This window comes from Macrobrachium rosenbergii, chromosome 41 (assembly GCF_040412425.1).
Source record: "Macrobrachium rosenbergii isolate ZJJX-2024 chromosome 41, ASM4041242v1, whole genome shotgun sequence".
Lineage (NCBI taxonomy): Eukaryota > Metazoa > Arthropoda > Malacostraca > Decapoda > Palaemonidae > Macrobrachium > Macrobrachium rosenbergii.
Window position 1 is genome coordinate 1,155,292 of NC_089781.1, and position 16,761 is coordinate 1,172,052.

Here is a 16,761-nt window from a genome sequence, read left to right on the forward strand (position 1 = left end):
CTTATATGAGCAAAGGGAGCAGTGACTCCTGTGCCTGCCTACTTGGTTTGTCATAGAGATGCCAGAGGGGTGTAGGTCACTGAGCCTGAGTGAGAGTTTAGAGCCTCACTCAAATAAGAAATGTATGGAGAGCCATATGTTACCCCAATAAGGATTAAACAAGTTGAAAGGCAGTTATGTTAGGCTAATGCTCTTGATGGGCTCAGTTTCTGTTTGACACTGGTAATGGCTTTTTCTGAATCCAGGTATGCATGCACTTACACTTATTTAACTGAATTTATTTAACTAAACATCTCAGAATTTCTGATTGCCAGATGAACAAAGATTAACACTCACTTTTAAGAAATTGCTTCTTGAGTGTAAATTTAACAATGTACTACAATTAGATTATTAGAACTTTATTGTACAATTTAGTTCTTTTAACACATGAGATAGAATAATTACGTGTACTAGCAAAACCAAAAACTTAAACTTTTTTATTTTTGGACTTGACAGTGCTTTGTAAGTAACAGAATCCGATAAGCTGAGGTGCCAGTTAATAATAAAAGGAAAAGTAGCAAATCCACTGTCTCGACAAAAGCCCACCATGAAATCATTAATTATATGTTCTATTAACTCTACAGTGGGGCTGTCCTGGTTTACCCTTCACCTTTGCATTTCTTTATAGGCCTGGGCTTCTTTACAGTTTTGTTCCATGGTAAAGATTTAAGAAAAGAATGGAATTACTTTTACTTTCTCTCTGGTGTCAGTAGGGGTTTTGTATTTTAAAAAATTTATGTCTGAATGACTGATCTGTGTACTTGTTTTGATATTGGCTATGGTAGCCTGACATCAGATACAAAAACAGTAACCCTTAATGGATGGGAATCCTCATATGAGTCTATAGCAGATTTCGGGTGATGGACGGGAATCCTCATATGAGTAATCATATTTTGTGCCATACTGTTTGAATGAATTTAGTGGAAAAAATGTCCATAACACTTCATTGGGCCATAAATGACTTATGGCAACTGTTTAGCTTGGCCAGGGAGAGACATTGATCATATGCCTTGAGATTGCAGCTCCAGGTCATCTTTTTATATATTTGCTCATAAATATACCCAGGGATTGCTTATTTCTTATCTTCTATGATAGTATGTCAGCTATAATTGTAATTTTTATATAAGTAACTACTAAGTAATTACTTAGCTGAGTTTCTGCTGGAATGGCAGCTTAAATTTTGAAATTCGCTGTAGCGATTCCTTTGTTTTGTGTAGATGACAAGACCCCACCCACTTTCTGGGTAAGAATGAGGAACAACTTAGCCAATAGATCAATTTGTTTCTGCCTCTTGTATCGTCCACACACCGTGTTGACTAAGCAGCTTGGTTTTGACAGTTGCTTCTTCCCATCCGGTGAAGTATTCTTTGTATAGTAGCCTTTCGGCATTATTTTTCCTGATTTGGCTTTGTTGCTGATATTGACTAGTTCTTCTATGCAATACCCGGTTAACAAAAATAACTTATGACTCATACCCTGTGGAGAAATTGCAGAGGGCAAGTTTCTACCATTAATTCGACATGCGACAAATGCAGGGATTGGGACAAATGTAAATGGAAGACCTTGACGACTTCTCATTTGAATGAATTAGGGAGAGATCGCAAGAGGAAGACAGCTGCTAAAGCCAGCAAGAAATTAGCTAGTCAGATGACTCGTAAATATAATGCTGTAGATATTCCTGCTGTATCTCCTCCTATTGTTCCTGTTTCCCCTGTATCAGTACATACTCCTATACCACCTACTCCTGCTTCTGACTTTCACACTTCCGGGCCCAATCACTTCGCCAGCATGGAAAATAAATTTGATCAGAGAAAGACTTTTAATTAAGTTTTATCTTCACAGAACGAAGGACATTTGTGGTACTTCAAGAAACCTTTGGTATTCTGTGAAATATCCCTCTAGACCCCTGTCTAAGAATGGCCTGGCATTTTCTGAGGAATCTGGTTTCTGAAGCACATTACATGGTGAACGAAGACTCACTCTCATCTTCAAAGATAAAACCCATGAGATAAGAGCAGTTGCTAAGTCTTTGGAGTTTAAGCGCAATCTATCCCTTACTTCAATTGTACAAGCGATGTTTTGGAAGTGCAAGTCGGTGTTTGCATCGCATTATTTAAGGGATATCGAGGTGACTTACGATCAATGCAGCACCTCGGGTCCGTTTTACGCGGCTGGAGTGCTGTTGGGGAAGGAAACGTAGAAAGCAATGTCCTTTCTTCAGTCTCTTCGCCTTGCCTAGGGTGTTGAGTTTTGGGGAGCCTGGGAGTACTATGCACTTGGAGTACCCTCCATCCTTTTGGTTTTATAGTTGGGTATTGGTGTTTTTAATTTGATTTTTGGTGGTTATGGTGACTATTTACTCTGGTTATTTCTTGTGGTACTGCGCCCTGGGCTGGGGCATCTTTTTGTACTTTGCTAGTCATTGGAATTTAGTCCATCGCTACAAAGCACCCACTGTAGTAGTAGGCCCTCAAGGCTTTACCGCCTCGCCTCTACTGGATAAGATAAGCGCCAACCAGAGGCAGTATCTTACTGTAGCAGCTCTTATCAGGAAAGGTTCAACAGCAATTATTCAATGTTAGCAAATTTCTTTTCTCAAACTCATTACTATTAATAATGTTTTGGGGTAGATATGTCCAACATTCCCACCTCCATTCAATGTGGGAATCAGCTATGTAATTACTGGGTAAGTTACTTATATAAAAATGACATTTTTATAATAAAAAAAGTTTTGTTCATGAGACTTACCTGTCAGATATATATATAGCTGTATTCTCCGAAGTCTGACAGAATTTCAAAAACTCGCGGCACACGCAGTGGGCCAGGTGGTTAGTACCCATTCCCGCCGCTGGGAGGCGGGTATCAGGAACCATTCCCATTTTCTATTCAGATTTTCTCTGTCGCCGGTACTGTCAACATCTGTTTTCAGTACCTCTGTCTTTGGATTTTAAACGCTTCGTTATTTTCCACTTAAGTATTCTATTTGACTTTTGGTTTTTGACTTTGGATTGTGGATTGGCATACGCTTTTGTGGACTGTTTTTGGATTTGCTTTTGATTGCTCTTTGGATGATGTCTGGATCTAGTTCTGCTAGCTTCAGAGTATGTTGTGTGAATGAGTGTAAGGTGAGGCTACCGAAAGACTTGGTAGATCCTCACACTGTATGCATGAGGTGTAGGGGCAGGTTTGCTTGATAAATGATCGCTGCAAGGAGTGTGAGACTTTGCCGGATGCAAGCTGGAAGGTGTATGATGCCTATGTACGCAAAGTTGGAGCGTGATAGGATCAGGAGGTCTTCCTCCAGGAGTGCTAGTAAGAGTCAGGGTATTAATTCCTCTCCTGATAACCCTATTGTAGACGTCGTATCACCTAACCCTGTGGTATTGCCTTGGGCGCTGAGGTTGTGTCTGTGGAGGTATGGCCCTGACAGAGATTATGAACTCCATCAGTGCTCTGGAATCGAAAGTGATTTCTCTTCAAAGTGCAGTTAAGTGTAGTGATCCCCTAGTGTAGTGGAGGGGCGTCAGATCGGCCCCATAACGCTTCTAGGCCTGGACCTCTGTCGGACTCCCAGGACTCAGGAGAGGGCAAGTCGAAAGCCGCAAAGAGGGTTACGGGGCTTCCCACCGATCTGGCGTCCCTTCGGCAGGACCTGTTGAGGCTTCCCAGGCTGCCAAGGATCGATCGCGTGCACGTATCCTGAAGGACTGCTTCTCATCCTCCGAGGTGTCCTCCTTGCGCAAGGGGTGGAACTCTCGGAAGGACTCTCGCCCGCTTAAGAGAAGCTTCAGAGAAGAGGACGCTTCACGTCCTCTTTCTCAAGGCGTATTTTAGTCTTCTTCTGAGTGTTTGACGCTTTCCCGCCACAGAAGAGGACCAGGACGTCTTCAGAGGAGGAAGTTTTGAGCGCCCCAGTCGCTCCAGGGAGAGAGCTGTTTTAGCTCCGGTGAGGGAAGAAGCGTCCCCTCGCCCCGTCTTCTCACAGGATCAGCTCTTTCCCGAGAAGGAGACCTCTCCGTCCAAGAGGATTCTGCTGGACATGCAGCGTCAGTTGGCTTCTCTCCTTGCTGAGAGGGAAGCAGAGCAGCGTCGTCAACGCAATGACTCGAGGCTGCCTGTCAAGAGGTCCAGGAAGTCCCCTCTCCTGCGCCTCTTTCGTCTTCACCGTCACCTGCTTCGTCTCCCAGTCGTGCTCACCGCCGCTGGATTGCCATCGTCACCGCCGGCTGCAGCAGCGTGACGCTCTGCAAGCAGCTATCCTGGATGCTTCTGTAGCTGCTCGTCAGGGCGCTCCTCTCGCTGCCATGCAGGACGCCGGCTGGACGCTCGCTTTCGCTGCCACAGACGCTCATCAGGACGCCTCTTTGGTTGTTCGACGTGGACGCTTCAGAGCAATCAAAGACTGCGGGAAGCGAAGATCCCATCTGCGTGTTGGACCGCAAGGCCTTCGTTCTCCCAAGGTCTTGGGAGACTCTCTGGTTTCTCCCATTGAAGAGGAGAAGTCTCTTGTGAGTTGGAGCCTGCAGACCTTGAGCAGCCTCCTACTTCCCTCATCTACGGACTACCAGGTGTTAGCCGGTCTTCTCAAGGACTTGTTTGGTGACAAGTTCAAACCCTCGGCTCCTCTCTCTCCTCCTTCGCAGTTAGCTTCGTCCAAGACGAAGAGAGCGCGGGGTTTGTTAAGATGACTTCGTCTCTGGCCACGAAGAAGGCCTTCAAGAAGGTTAACACCTGGATGGAGGAAAGGAAGACCCAAGGCAAGACTTCTTTTGCCCTGCCTCCGTCCAAGCTGAGCGGCAAGGCAGGTATGTGGTATGAGACTGGAGAGGACGTCGGCTCAAGAGTTCCTTCGTCGTCCCAGGAGACTTCGCTAGCTTGGTCGACGCGCCTAGAAGGTCCCCTCCTGTCTGCAGCCAAAGTGTCGTGGACTATGTCGGAGACGGATCACCATTTGAAGGGACTGTTTCGAACCATGGAGGTCTTCAATTTCTTGGACTGGTGTTTGGGGGCTCTAGACGTCAAGATTAGAAGTCCTGACTCAATCAGCCTGGGGGAGCTGTCCAGCGTGTTGAACTGCATGGACAAGGCCGTCAGGGATGGCTCGGAGGAACTGGCTTCCCACTTTTGTACGGGCCTCTTGAAGAAGAGGGCCTTGTACTGTAACTTTACAGCAAAGTCAGTTTCTCCGTCGCAGAGGGCAGAATTGCTGTTCGCCCCGTTGTCGAGCCATCTCTTCCCCCAGTCCTTGATCAAGGATCTCGCCGCCAGCTTGAAGGAGAAGGCCACTCAAGACCTCTTGGCCCACTCGTCAAGACGCCTGGCAGTCCCTTTCACGTCGTCGTCGGGTCAGACCTCCAGGAAGCAGAAGCCCTTTCGTGGAGGAGCTTCTTCCTCGAGATCGTCTCCCCGAGGAAGAGGTCTTTCCAGAGGCGGAGCCCCGCCTAAACCTAGGGGCAAGAAGTGACTTGCAGCGCCTCCAGACACCTGTAGGAGCCAGGCTTCTTTCGCTTATGGGAGCCTGGAGAGCAAGAGGGGGGAGCCTGGTCCCTCGGTTATCGAGTGAGGATACAAGATCCCCTTTCTCGACCACGCCACCTCTGTGCACGCCGCCCAGGTGTCTGTCGCCTCTACCATCAAGAGAAGCAACAGATCCTTTTCGAGCTATTAGTGCAAATGCTCGAGAAAAGAGCTGTGGAGCAAGTCCTGGAGCTGGACTCCCCAGGATTCTACAACCGACTGTTCCTAGTTCGAAGCAGTCGGGAGGATGGAGACCAGTCCTAGATGTCAGCAGACTGAACCGCTTCATGGTGAAGGAGAAGTTCCACGATGGAGACGTCCCAGTCTGTTCTAGGAGCATTAAGACCAGGAGATTGGATGGTATCCGCTGGACCTTCAGGACGCCTACTTTCACGTCCCCATACATCTCCAGTCGAGGGAAGTACCTGAGGTTTGTACTTGGGGATGAGTGTTCCAATTCAGAGCTCTTTGCTTGGGCTGCACAGCCCTGTGATCTTCACGATCATCATGAAGAATGTGGCGAGATGGCTTCACTTAGCGGGCATACGAATCTCGCTTTACCTGGACGATTGGCTCATTCGAGCCTCTTCGCAGTCAAAGTGTCTGGAGGACCTGAAATCGACTTTGGAGTTGATGAAGTCCCTAGGACTTCTAGTAAACGTAGAAAAGTCCCATCTGATCCCGACGCAGTCCATCGTGTATCTGGGGATTCAGATGGATTCAGTGGCTTTTCAAGCTTTTCCGTCCCAGGAACGACAGCAGCAATGCTTAGGAAAAGTCTCATCCTTCCTGGGGAAGGAAACATGCTCGGTGAGGGAATGGATGAGTTTGCTGGGGACCATTTCCTCGCTGGAGAAGTTTGTTTCCCTGGGAAGACTGCATCTCAGACCGCTCCAGTTTTTCCTGGCGGAAAACTGGATAGACAAGGAGGATCTAGAGGAGACCCTGAGGATCTCTCCCGTCGTCAAGGATCACCTGAGGTGGTGGCTCGACCCCTCGAGGTTGGCAGAAGGGGTTTCTCTACACCTTCAGAGCCCCGACCTAGTGTTGTTTTCCGACGCGTCCAGGGAGGGATGGGGAGCAACACTAGGGGGGGGAGGAAGTGTCAGGCACCTGGAGAGGGGAACAGGTGTCCTGGCACATCAATCTCAAAGAGTTAGGGGCGATTCTGCTGGCCCTGCAATTCTTCGAGAGCCAAGTATCAGGCCGCGTGATACAGGTAAACTCGAACAACACCACAGCCCTGGCATACCTCAAGAAACAGGGAGGAGCTCGCTCCCGGTCCCTGTTTGTCCTAGTGAAGGAAATCCTGCTTTGGGCCCATGCTCCGGGGATCACGATCCTTAAGAGGTTCGTGGCAGGAGTGGAGAATGTCCGCACGGACCTTCTCAGTCGGCAGCATCAACTTCTGCCGACCGAGTGGACCCTTCACGAGGAGGTGTGTCAGGAGCTGTGGAGGTTATGGGGACGTCCCTTGGTGGATCTCTTTGCGACGCCCAGGACAAAGAGGCTTCCTCTATACTGCTCTCCCGTACTAGATCCAGGAGCAGTAGCAGTAAGATGCCCTCCTCTGGGATTGAAGGGAATGGGTCTCTCGCCTTTCCTCCCTTCAAGATTCTGGGGGAGGTCATCAGGAAGTTCACAGCGTCGGAAGGGACGAGGATGACGTTGATCGCCCCCTTTTGGCCAGCGGCAGAGTGGTTCACAGAGGTCATGGCCTTCCTGGTGGACTTCCCAAGAACGCTTCCCCTGAGAGTTGATCTGCTCAGGCAGCCCCACTTCGAAAGGTACCACAAAAACCTCCCCGCTCTGAGTCTAACTGCATTCAGACTATCACGAAGTTGGCGAGAGCGAGGGGTTTTTCAAGAGCAGCGGCAAGGGCTATTGCCAGTGCCAGGAGACCCTCCTCCAATGTGGTATACCAATCAAAGTGGGCCAATTTCAGGAAATGGTGCAGAAGCAAGGGGATTTCCTCAACCACGACCTCTGTGCCGCAGATAGCAGACTTCCTGCTTCATCTTAGGGAGAAGGAAAAGCTGGCAGTCTCAACAATTAAAGGATATAGAAGTATGCTGTCGGCAGTCTTCAGACATAGAGGTCTAGACTTAGCCGACAACAAGGATCTTCACGATCTCTTGAGGTCCTTTGAGACTGCTAAGGTACCTCAGCCGAGGACGCCTTCCTGGAACCTGGATGTCGTCCTGAAATTTTTGATGTCGGATACATTTGAGCCTCTTCATTCGGCATTGCTCAAGAATGTGACAAGGAAGGCTATTTTCCTAACTGCTCTGGCGACGGCGAAGAGAGTTAGTGAAGTTCAAGCCATCAGCAAGCACATAGGCTTTAGAGGGCATAATGCCGTATGCTCCTAAACCCTATGTTTCTCGGCAAGAACGAGAATTCTTCTACCCCTTGGCCCAAGAGTTTTGAGATCAAGGGTATGGCAGAAATTCTTGGGCAAGAATCAGAGAGAGTCCTGTGCCCTGTCAGGGCTCTCAAATTCTACCTAGACAGGACAGAAGGAAGTCGAGGCCCATCGGACAATCTGTGGTGTTCTGTCAAAAGGCCGGACTTGCCGATGTCCAAGAATGCTCTGGCATTCTTGTTAAGAAGCACGATCAAGGAGGCTCATTCTACCTGCCAAGACAGCGACATGAGACTTCTGAAAGTCAAGGCTCACGAAGTGAGAGCCATTGCGACCTCGGTGGCTTTCCAGAAGAACATGTCCCTTAGCGATCTTCTGGGTACCACCTTCTGGCGAAGCAATTCGGTGTTCGCTTCACATTACTTGCGGGACGTGAAGACAACATACGAAGACTGCTATTCACTAGGACCATACGTTTCCGCAGACACAGTGTGGGGGGCAGAGCGATACTCATCCTATCCTTTAGAGGTTAGGAAGTAATTTTTAATCTTGATTTTGTGTTTTATGGTTGTTGGGTTGTACGGAGGTGGACGTCCCAGTCGTTAGCTTATGTTAGGTTTAATGACTTAGATAGGCTCGGTCAGGTGGTTAGTCGTTGCTCCTTTTGCCCCTCACAGTATGGTCTTATGATCTAGTCCCATTGTGGTCACGCCCCCGTGGACAGATCATCTAGAACTCACCAGCTATATAGGTCACTACCTTGCTGGAGACTCTAGTAAAGCAGAAGCAGGCTTGGGTGACAGTATCACGAAGTCAGCTATGCTAACAGGTAAGGAACCAAGGCGTCAATCGCCTACATATATTTGTTTCCTAAATCCTATTCTGTCTCTTCCCACCTCCAATGGTGGGATTCAGCTATTTATATATATCTGACAGGTAAGTCTCATGAACAAAATGATATTTTAATGATAAAATAAAGTTTGTTCATACTTACCTGGCAGATATATATAATCATAGTGCCCACCCACCTCCCCTCAGGAGACAGTGGCACTAGAAAATCTGAATAGAAAATGGGAATGGTTCCTGATACCCACCTCCCAGCGGCGGGAATGGGTACTAACCACCTGGCCCCACTGCGTGTGCCGCGAGTTTTTGAAATTCTGTCGGACTTCGGAGAATACAGCTATATATATATCTGCCAGGTAAGTATGAACAAACTTTATTTTATCATTAAAATATCATTTTATATATACTTACCCAGTAATTATATAATCGGAGCCCACCTGCCTCCCTTCACTTGGACATAAGGGCATAAACAAATTGAAGCTCTTTGCTATGTTGTACCTTCTCTTACACCCAAAAGTGGACGGGGCATATCACCATAACCAAAACAAACTAGTGGACCCACACTTTCAAAATTTTGAGCTGCTGGTTAAAAGAAACTAATAGCTATGTAATTACTGGGTAAGTATATATAAAACTTTATTTTATTATAAAAATGTTGTTTTCCATGTTGTGAGGAGCCTGTTGTTGCATTAAAAGCTTTATTGCTAAATATTGTTACCAAGGTACTGACTGTAATTTGGCTAATTGATATGGCTAAATTATCATTTAATTTTTTACAGTGGGGACAAGGATTGTGAGATTGAAATAGAGGACGACAAGGTGGCACTCAGTCAGCGATTAGCAATTGTAGAGAACGATACGGCAGGTCGAGACTGTACATCTCCTATTCTAACACAAGCTGGATTTGCACTAAAGCCAGAGTGTGAACACCCCAGTAAGTCAGAACTACATGAATGCCCTGTTGTAGCTATGTGATATATACATTGCTTTTAGTAGTATAGAAGAAATTGCAAGTTATTGTGTTAAAACTTCCATCATACCTGCTGTGTATGGCATTTGTTGGTTAGAGCATACTTAGTAAATCACAGAGGTATTGAGGGAGTTATATATATTGTGTGTGAACACAAACTCCCAGTGTACTGTTTTATATAAGTAACTTACCCAGTAATTACTTAGCTAAGAGTTCCTACTCGAACGGCAGCTTAAATTTTTAAATTCGTGGAAGCGATTCTTTTGTTTTGTGTAGGTGACAAGACCCCTCCCACTTTCGGGGTAAAATGGGGGAACAACTAAGCCAATAGATTAATTTGTTTCCGCCGCTTGTATCTTCCACACACCGTGTTGACTAAGCAGCTTGGTTTTGACATATGTTGTTTCTTCCCACCTGGTGAAGTATTCTTTTTATGGTATCCTTCCAGCATTGCTTTTTTCCTGATTTAGACTTTGTTACTGATATTGACTTTTAGCTAGTTAGTATGTCAGACACTAGCACAGACACTGCTAGTGTCTGGTATTGCAGCAAAGGCTATAGTACCTGGTAAATGAAAATAACTTAAGACTAGCATACCCTGTGCACAAATTGCAGAGGGTAAGTTTATACCATTAATTTGACGTGCGATGAACGCAGGAATTGGGACGAACGTAAATGGAAGACCTTGGCCTCTCATTTAGATAAATTAGAGAGAGATCGCAAGAGGAAGGCAGCTGCTAAAGCCGGCAAGAAATTAGCTAGTCAGACAACTCCTAAATCTAGTGATGTAGATAGTCTTTCTGTATCTCCTCCTATTATTCCAGTTAGCCCTGTATCAGTCCATACTCAAGGACCACCTACTCCTGCTCCTGGCTTTTACACTTCCAAGCCCGATCGCTTCGCCAGCATGGAAAATAAATTTGATCAGAGATTAAATATGGTGGTAGGTATAGTGGCCCAATTAGGGGCATCGATGCATGTCCTTATGGATAAGTTCGACAAGAAAAGTGAAAGTGAAGTGTTAGTGGAGGAGGTGGCTGTTCGTCCCGCTGATTCTCCTAGGCATCGGCCACTGCCATACTCCCCTGAACCATGGAGGAGGCATACTGTTAGCCCAAGGGAGGTCAGTGGGGTCTGCCCACGAACAGTCGCCCCCCTCAGACCAGCCTGTTGCATCCCAGTTTGCGTCAAAGACAGCTGCTGGAAAGGCATCTCAGACGTGCATCAGCTCTCATCTAGTTTGGGAGATTCTTCGCAGTACAGAAGGTGCCGATGGGATTTTCTTAACAAGTCACGCCCTTTGAAGAGGCATTCTTCTTAAAAGGAACAAGCTCCTCGACTGCCCAACAAAAGGTTGAGGGAGCGTCCTCTCAGTCCTTAGCCTTCTTGCAGTAAGTGGGACAGCCCTGAATGCTTCTCCTCTCCTGGACGCCAGGAACTAGTATTTAGTTATTCCTCTTCGTTTAAGAAGTGTCTTCTCTCTGGCTCCAAGTGCCCTGCTTCTAGTATGTAACAAAGTTCTTCGTCTAAGCGCCTGGATTCGGCCGAGCGCCCTGTACTTGAGCGCTTTTTGTACGATGAGCGCCCAGTAGCTGCCGACCACTGTGTATTACCTAAACGCCTGCCTTCGGTTAAACGGCCTGAAACGGCTAAGCTTCCCAAAGTGCCTGAGTGCCCTGTAGCGCCCGAGTTCCCTGGCGCATCCCCTCGATCTAGAGCTCCAACACGTCGACGCGCATCTACTCCTCTACTTGCTGCGAGTGCCTCAGGGGAACCAGTCAGTATTTTGACATCAGCTTCTAAGCTGCTAGTGCCAGCTTCGTCCAGTTTGGCAACGAATTGTCCATTGGCCTCAAGTTTGGATCCAGCTTTGGCTCCTCTTCAACACAAGGTGGATAGCATTCTGCAGCTTCTTCATGGACCATCCCCTGCTAAGGCACCTCCATTGGATGCTCCCTTGTCTCCTGTTTTGTTGGAAGAAGAGGATTTCGATCAAAGATTCCCCAGCGAATTCTTGCACGTCCCTTCTGAGGATTTTACTTCAGAACTTCTCAAAGTTTTTCTCTCCTGTGACTCCTCTGTCCCTGGCTTCATCTTTTATGATGAGCAGTCAGCCTTCTGACACTGCCGGACTGCCTAAGTTGGTTTTCTCATCCTTGTCCAAGAAGGCCCGTAGTGAAGTGGAGAACTGGCTTTCCAAGAAGAGGGAGCAGGGGAAGGCTTGCTTTGTGTCCCTCCTTCTCGTCTTTCGTCTTTCTAGGTCTTGTTACCTTTCTTTTGCTACTGGAGAAGCTCCTCCCCTGGGAGTGGCTGCATCATCCCAGGGGGACTTCTCTGGTCTCATTGACACAGGCCGTAGATCCACTCTTGCCTCAGTAAAGGTATTTCCATTGCAAGAGATGGACCACCTGCTGAAAAGTCTTTTTAAGACTTTTGAAGCCTTAAGTTTTATGGACTGGTGCTTAGGTGCTCTTGCCAAGAAAGTTCAGGATTCATTGCTTCCGCCTGATTATGCTTTGGAACTTCTGAGTTTTCTCTCCTGCGCTGACAAAGCAGTTAGAGACAGTTTGCAGGAGGCTGCTTCGCTATACACGATGGGCATGCTGAAGAAGAGGGAACTATGGGTTTCCTTTACGTAAAGGGTGTGACAGCATCTCAGAAATTATTGCTTTTATTTTCTCCGCTGGACAAGCATCATCTTTTCCCACAGACGGCCGTTAGTGAGATCGTTTGCAGCCTGCATAAGAAGTATACCCAGGATCTCTGCAGTTGAGGCCCTTTCACTGGGGCAGGCACAGATCTCAATCCAGGCCAGAGGATCAGTTAGGTTCACACCCCAAACCATCAAGTAGTAGTCAACTAAACCTTCAGCCCGCAAATGAGAGCCCAGTCCTCCATGTCCCAGTGGGTGCAAGGCTCCTTCTCTTCTGGGAGAGATGGAGTTTGAGAGGGGCAGACCAGTGGGTAGTCAAAGTACTCAAGGAGGGATATTCTATCCCCTTCAGGGAGAGGCCTCCCTTGGCCAACGACTCCCGTTGCCTTGACGGCGGAGGATCAGAGAGGTATTTGGTTCTTGCATCCATCTGTCAGGGGGATTGGATGATCTCCCTAGACATGCAGTACATGTATTTTCATATCCCTATTCCCGAGGATTCAAGAAAGTACCTCAGGTTTGTCTTCAGGGGCCAAGTTTATCAGTTCAGAGCACTCTGTTCCTGCCTCTCAACTGCCCCACAAATTTTTATGAGGGTACTCGCTCCCCTGGCGGGTTGGCCACTTCAACAAACCTTTGCCTTATTCCAGTCCCAGTCTTATAGCATGGGCCACAGGCACACTGCTGTAGCCAGCCTTTCTCGGGCCTCCTCGCCTTCTGCCCTTCAGCATGGTCAAGAAAGCGTTCAACCCGTTCTGGCTCATGTACAGTATATGGTTCCCGAACCTGCTGCGTTTGCTGGTGGACTCTCCAAGATCCTTCCCCCAAACCATATCTCCTCAGACAACCTAGCTTCAGAGATACCACCCATGGTGGTCCGCTCTTACCAGACAGGTTCCAGACTGTCCGGAGGATTGTCTTCTGAAGAGTCTTCCAGAAGTGTGGCAGAGGCTATTACAAGATTCAGTAGCCACCCTCTCGCTCCATCCTCCAGACTTAGGGGTGGTTTTCCAAAGCTGGTGCCTTGGACCTTACGTCTCTTCTTCTAAGACATCTCTGACCCTGCTTGGGATTACAGCTTTGCTTCTGAGATCTAGAATCTCTTGCTTTCCTTGAAGAGGCACCAATCTATGCTTATCTCAGGTTTAAGCACAGACCGGGATCTTTCGTTTCCTTCTCATGACCTCTCAAGCCCTTACACACCCAAACTAGGAAGCAGGAGATGCGGTAGGCTCGTTTTTCCTTTCGGTTTTTAGCCAAGAATGAAGTCCCATCCAAGACCTGGATACGTTCTTTCTCCCTCAGAACGTAACTGACATCCTTGGCTTTCAGGAGCTCTGTTAACTCTAGAATTCTTAACTTGCCTGGTGTGTAGTTCACCTGACACCAGCTACAGCCTGGTGCCAGCGCGTGCTCCAAGTACCCTGAAGCGCTCAACAACTCTAAGAGAAAGAATGAGCTCTGTCTAATTGGAGCTCTTAGGTATTACTACCTGAGTAGGACTTGATAAGCAAGAGGGCCATACTTATCCTTTGCTCGCCCTCTGACTAAGATCGCACTGTCCTTTATCCTAAAGAGTTTTTATTTCCAAGGCACTCCCAGATTAGGAGAACGTTTTGCCTTCTTTTTAAATGAAAGCTAAGGACATCAGAGCAGCCTCTACTCTTTTAGCTTTCAGGAACATATGTCCCTTACTTCCATACTGCATTGACCTACTGGAAGTATAAATCGTCCTCTGCATTTCACTATCTTAAGGAGTGAACCTGAGTTACTAGCTCCTGGCACCCAGCTCTTCTGGCACCAGCTATGGTCTGTTGCCAGATCCTTGAGCTGCTAGCTGGTGCCAGACACAAGTCTGTCCCCCCCAGCTATAGTTGCGCCAGCATCTGCGAGCTACTACAGTTAGCCTGGTGCCAACTCCAGACCGGCGCCGGCTACGTAGCGTTTGAAATTCTGTAGTACTACAGGATAGTGACTGGCATGGTATGGCAGGAGGAAGCATTAGGAATTACTTATGGGGAAGCTGGACGCGGCCGTTAAACTCTTGAACAAGGTGGTTAGGCAGTAACTACCGTCAGGTAGGCGGGAATACCCGCCTGCCGGATGTAAACATTCCAGGTTGCTTTCGGTCGTCACGCGTTGCAGACGTGTTTCTGGATCTCTTTGCGTGACTGTCGTTAAGCTCTGTATGATCCCGGTGGGATCTTTCTGTATTTTTGGGTATATATTGAGTGTGTTTGATATTTATTAATATAAACCCAAGATTTGTGACAGCCTTGCATAAGCCGTCATTCCCCTGCGTCTGTGTCTTGGGTTTGACGGCCAAGGACGTATTTAGAGGGGCATAACCTAGTGGTAATGCTTCTCTTCCAGTAGCCCTTTATTTAGATATTGAAGGCATTCCCCTGTACGTTCGGAGATATTAGATTGAGACGTAATAGCTTCGCTCCCCTACATTGATCAGGACATAAGCGTTCGCCCCCTTCTTGGGCTCCTGCCCTCTGTGTACGAGGGCATGACTACTTCCTTTCTGCTTGTGCTGAGTGTTGTTTTTGCTGCCTGTGCTATAGAGAGTTGCAGGGGGGAGGTTGCGGGTGTCGTCAGTAAGTTTGGTTCCACGGTGCCCTGGGTGGACTCCCCTGCTTCCTTCTCTGCTTGCTCGTCGGGCGGAGACCGCGAGGGGGATGCTGGCGGTCGGGTGACCTCTTCTAAGGGGCCTCCTCTCACTGCATAGGACAGTTCCCTTTGGAGTGAGAGGAGTCTCCCTTTACTAATCAGCTTTGCTTTTTCTTTCAGGTTGACAGTGAGCATCGCAGGCACAGCAGTAGTTGGCTGGATATCTCAGTTGGGATACCTTTGCATGGAGTCCTGACGTTCATTCAGTGTTGCTTCAGGATCGGCCACAGTACCTGGTTGGAATGGCATTTCCATGTCGGGATTGTTCCGACTCTGTTCATGTCAGCGTGGATTGATTGCTGTCATTGCTGGCCTTCATGTATGTTATGCTCCTGTTGACTCGATGACAGTCTCTGGGAGGCTCTTCCTGGTCTCCTGCCGCAGCCATCCTGATCGTTCCTGTCGCTGCTGGTGACTTTCATGTGGTGTTCCTGGCCGTTGCTGTAGCTCTTGCCTTCTGAACCGCTTCTGTAGCTCCTGCATCGGCTATCCTGATCGTGCCTGCTGCTTCTCTTGGTGGTTGTCTCCTGGGCCGCTTCTGTTGTGATCCTGCCTAGCTGCCCTGGAGGTTACGATGTTTCATGTCCACCATCCTGTAGAAGATGAAGTGAAGGTGAAGGAAGTTGCCCTGTGGAAGTAGCTACCGTCTTCTTCAGCTTATCTTCGATTTTGTCCTCTGCTGCCTCTTCCCATCCTCTCCCGAGGCTCGAGGGGGTCCTGGGAACCGGATAGACCCCCGTTGGCTTAAGGAGAGGAAGGCTGCTTCTTTCCCCTTGATGCCCTTGGACGTCTAGGGACTGCCTTCTTCTAAGAAGGCAGTGGGTCTCTCATTGGCTCTTCCTGACCTTCGGGTTAGGGAACCGATTCGCATACCACTGGGTTTTGTGTTTCGGGAGCCGCAGGCACACAGACCTCAGTTTGCGACCCTGTTCCCAGTCCTAGAGGTTCCGCCTCTAAGACGGGGGCTGCTTCGGGAGCTCGTTCACAAGCCGCTTCGAGTGCTCGAGATTCTGTGGAATATCAAGTATCCCGATCTGGTCTGGAGAGTACTCTCCTCTGCCCAGTTCGAGAGCAGTGCGAGAGAAAGGGCTGAGGCACCCAGGTGTCTCAGCTCTTCCTGTCAGCACTACAAGCGCTCCCTGAGTGCTTACCAGTGCTCGGTTGGGTTCCCAGCCTGGTGTCTTGATCCTATCGGTTCGAACACCAGAAGAAGCAGGGAAGAGATTCCCTTTGGGAGTCCTGCGGAACTTCTAAGGGACTGACTGACTCTCTTCTTGGAGACAAGTTTCTCTCGTTGGCTCTTCCCGCCCTCAGGCAGGAATTGATTGGCATTCTCCTCTGGGATCTCGCGTTTCAGGGGCCACAAGAGCGTGGCCTCTCGGCGCCCTGCCCTCGTTGCCAGTCTTAGAAGTCTACATGTAAGACTGGTTCTGTGCCTGGCTATTTTTGATTTCTTAGGAAACTGAAAGCAGCCGCTCCAGATTTTGGGAGTCTCATAGGTCGCTGGAATTCTATGAATCACGAACACTCTCCTGAGGAGAGGCACAGGACAAGAGAAAGTGCCGAGACACCCAGCTGTCTGGGTGCCGAGACGCCAGGTGTCTCGATATTGCCTGCCAGCTGCTTCAGTTGCTTGGCCGGGTTTCATCCTTGTGTCTTGAACCTTAGGGTTCAAGCATGCAGGATAGCAGACAC

General features: G+C 48.2%; 1 protein-coding gene across 2 annotated transcripts in view; it reads left to right on the plus strand.

The window, feature by feature from the left end:
- The window catches only part of LOC136826564 (upstream stimulatory factor 1-like), a 74,460-nt gene that overhangs the window by 12,525 nt on the left and 45,174 nt on the right, over positions 1-16,761 (plus strand). For both annotated transcript variants that reach the window (XM_067083749.1, XM_067083748.1), the window contains one exon: positions 9,547-9,701. In XM_067083749.1, coding sequence (XP_066939850.1) covers positions 9,547-9,701 — 155 coding nt within the window. The remainder of the gene's footprint in view (positions 1-9,546; positions 9,702-16,761) is intronic.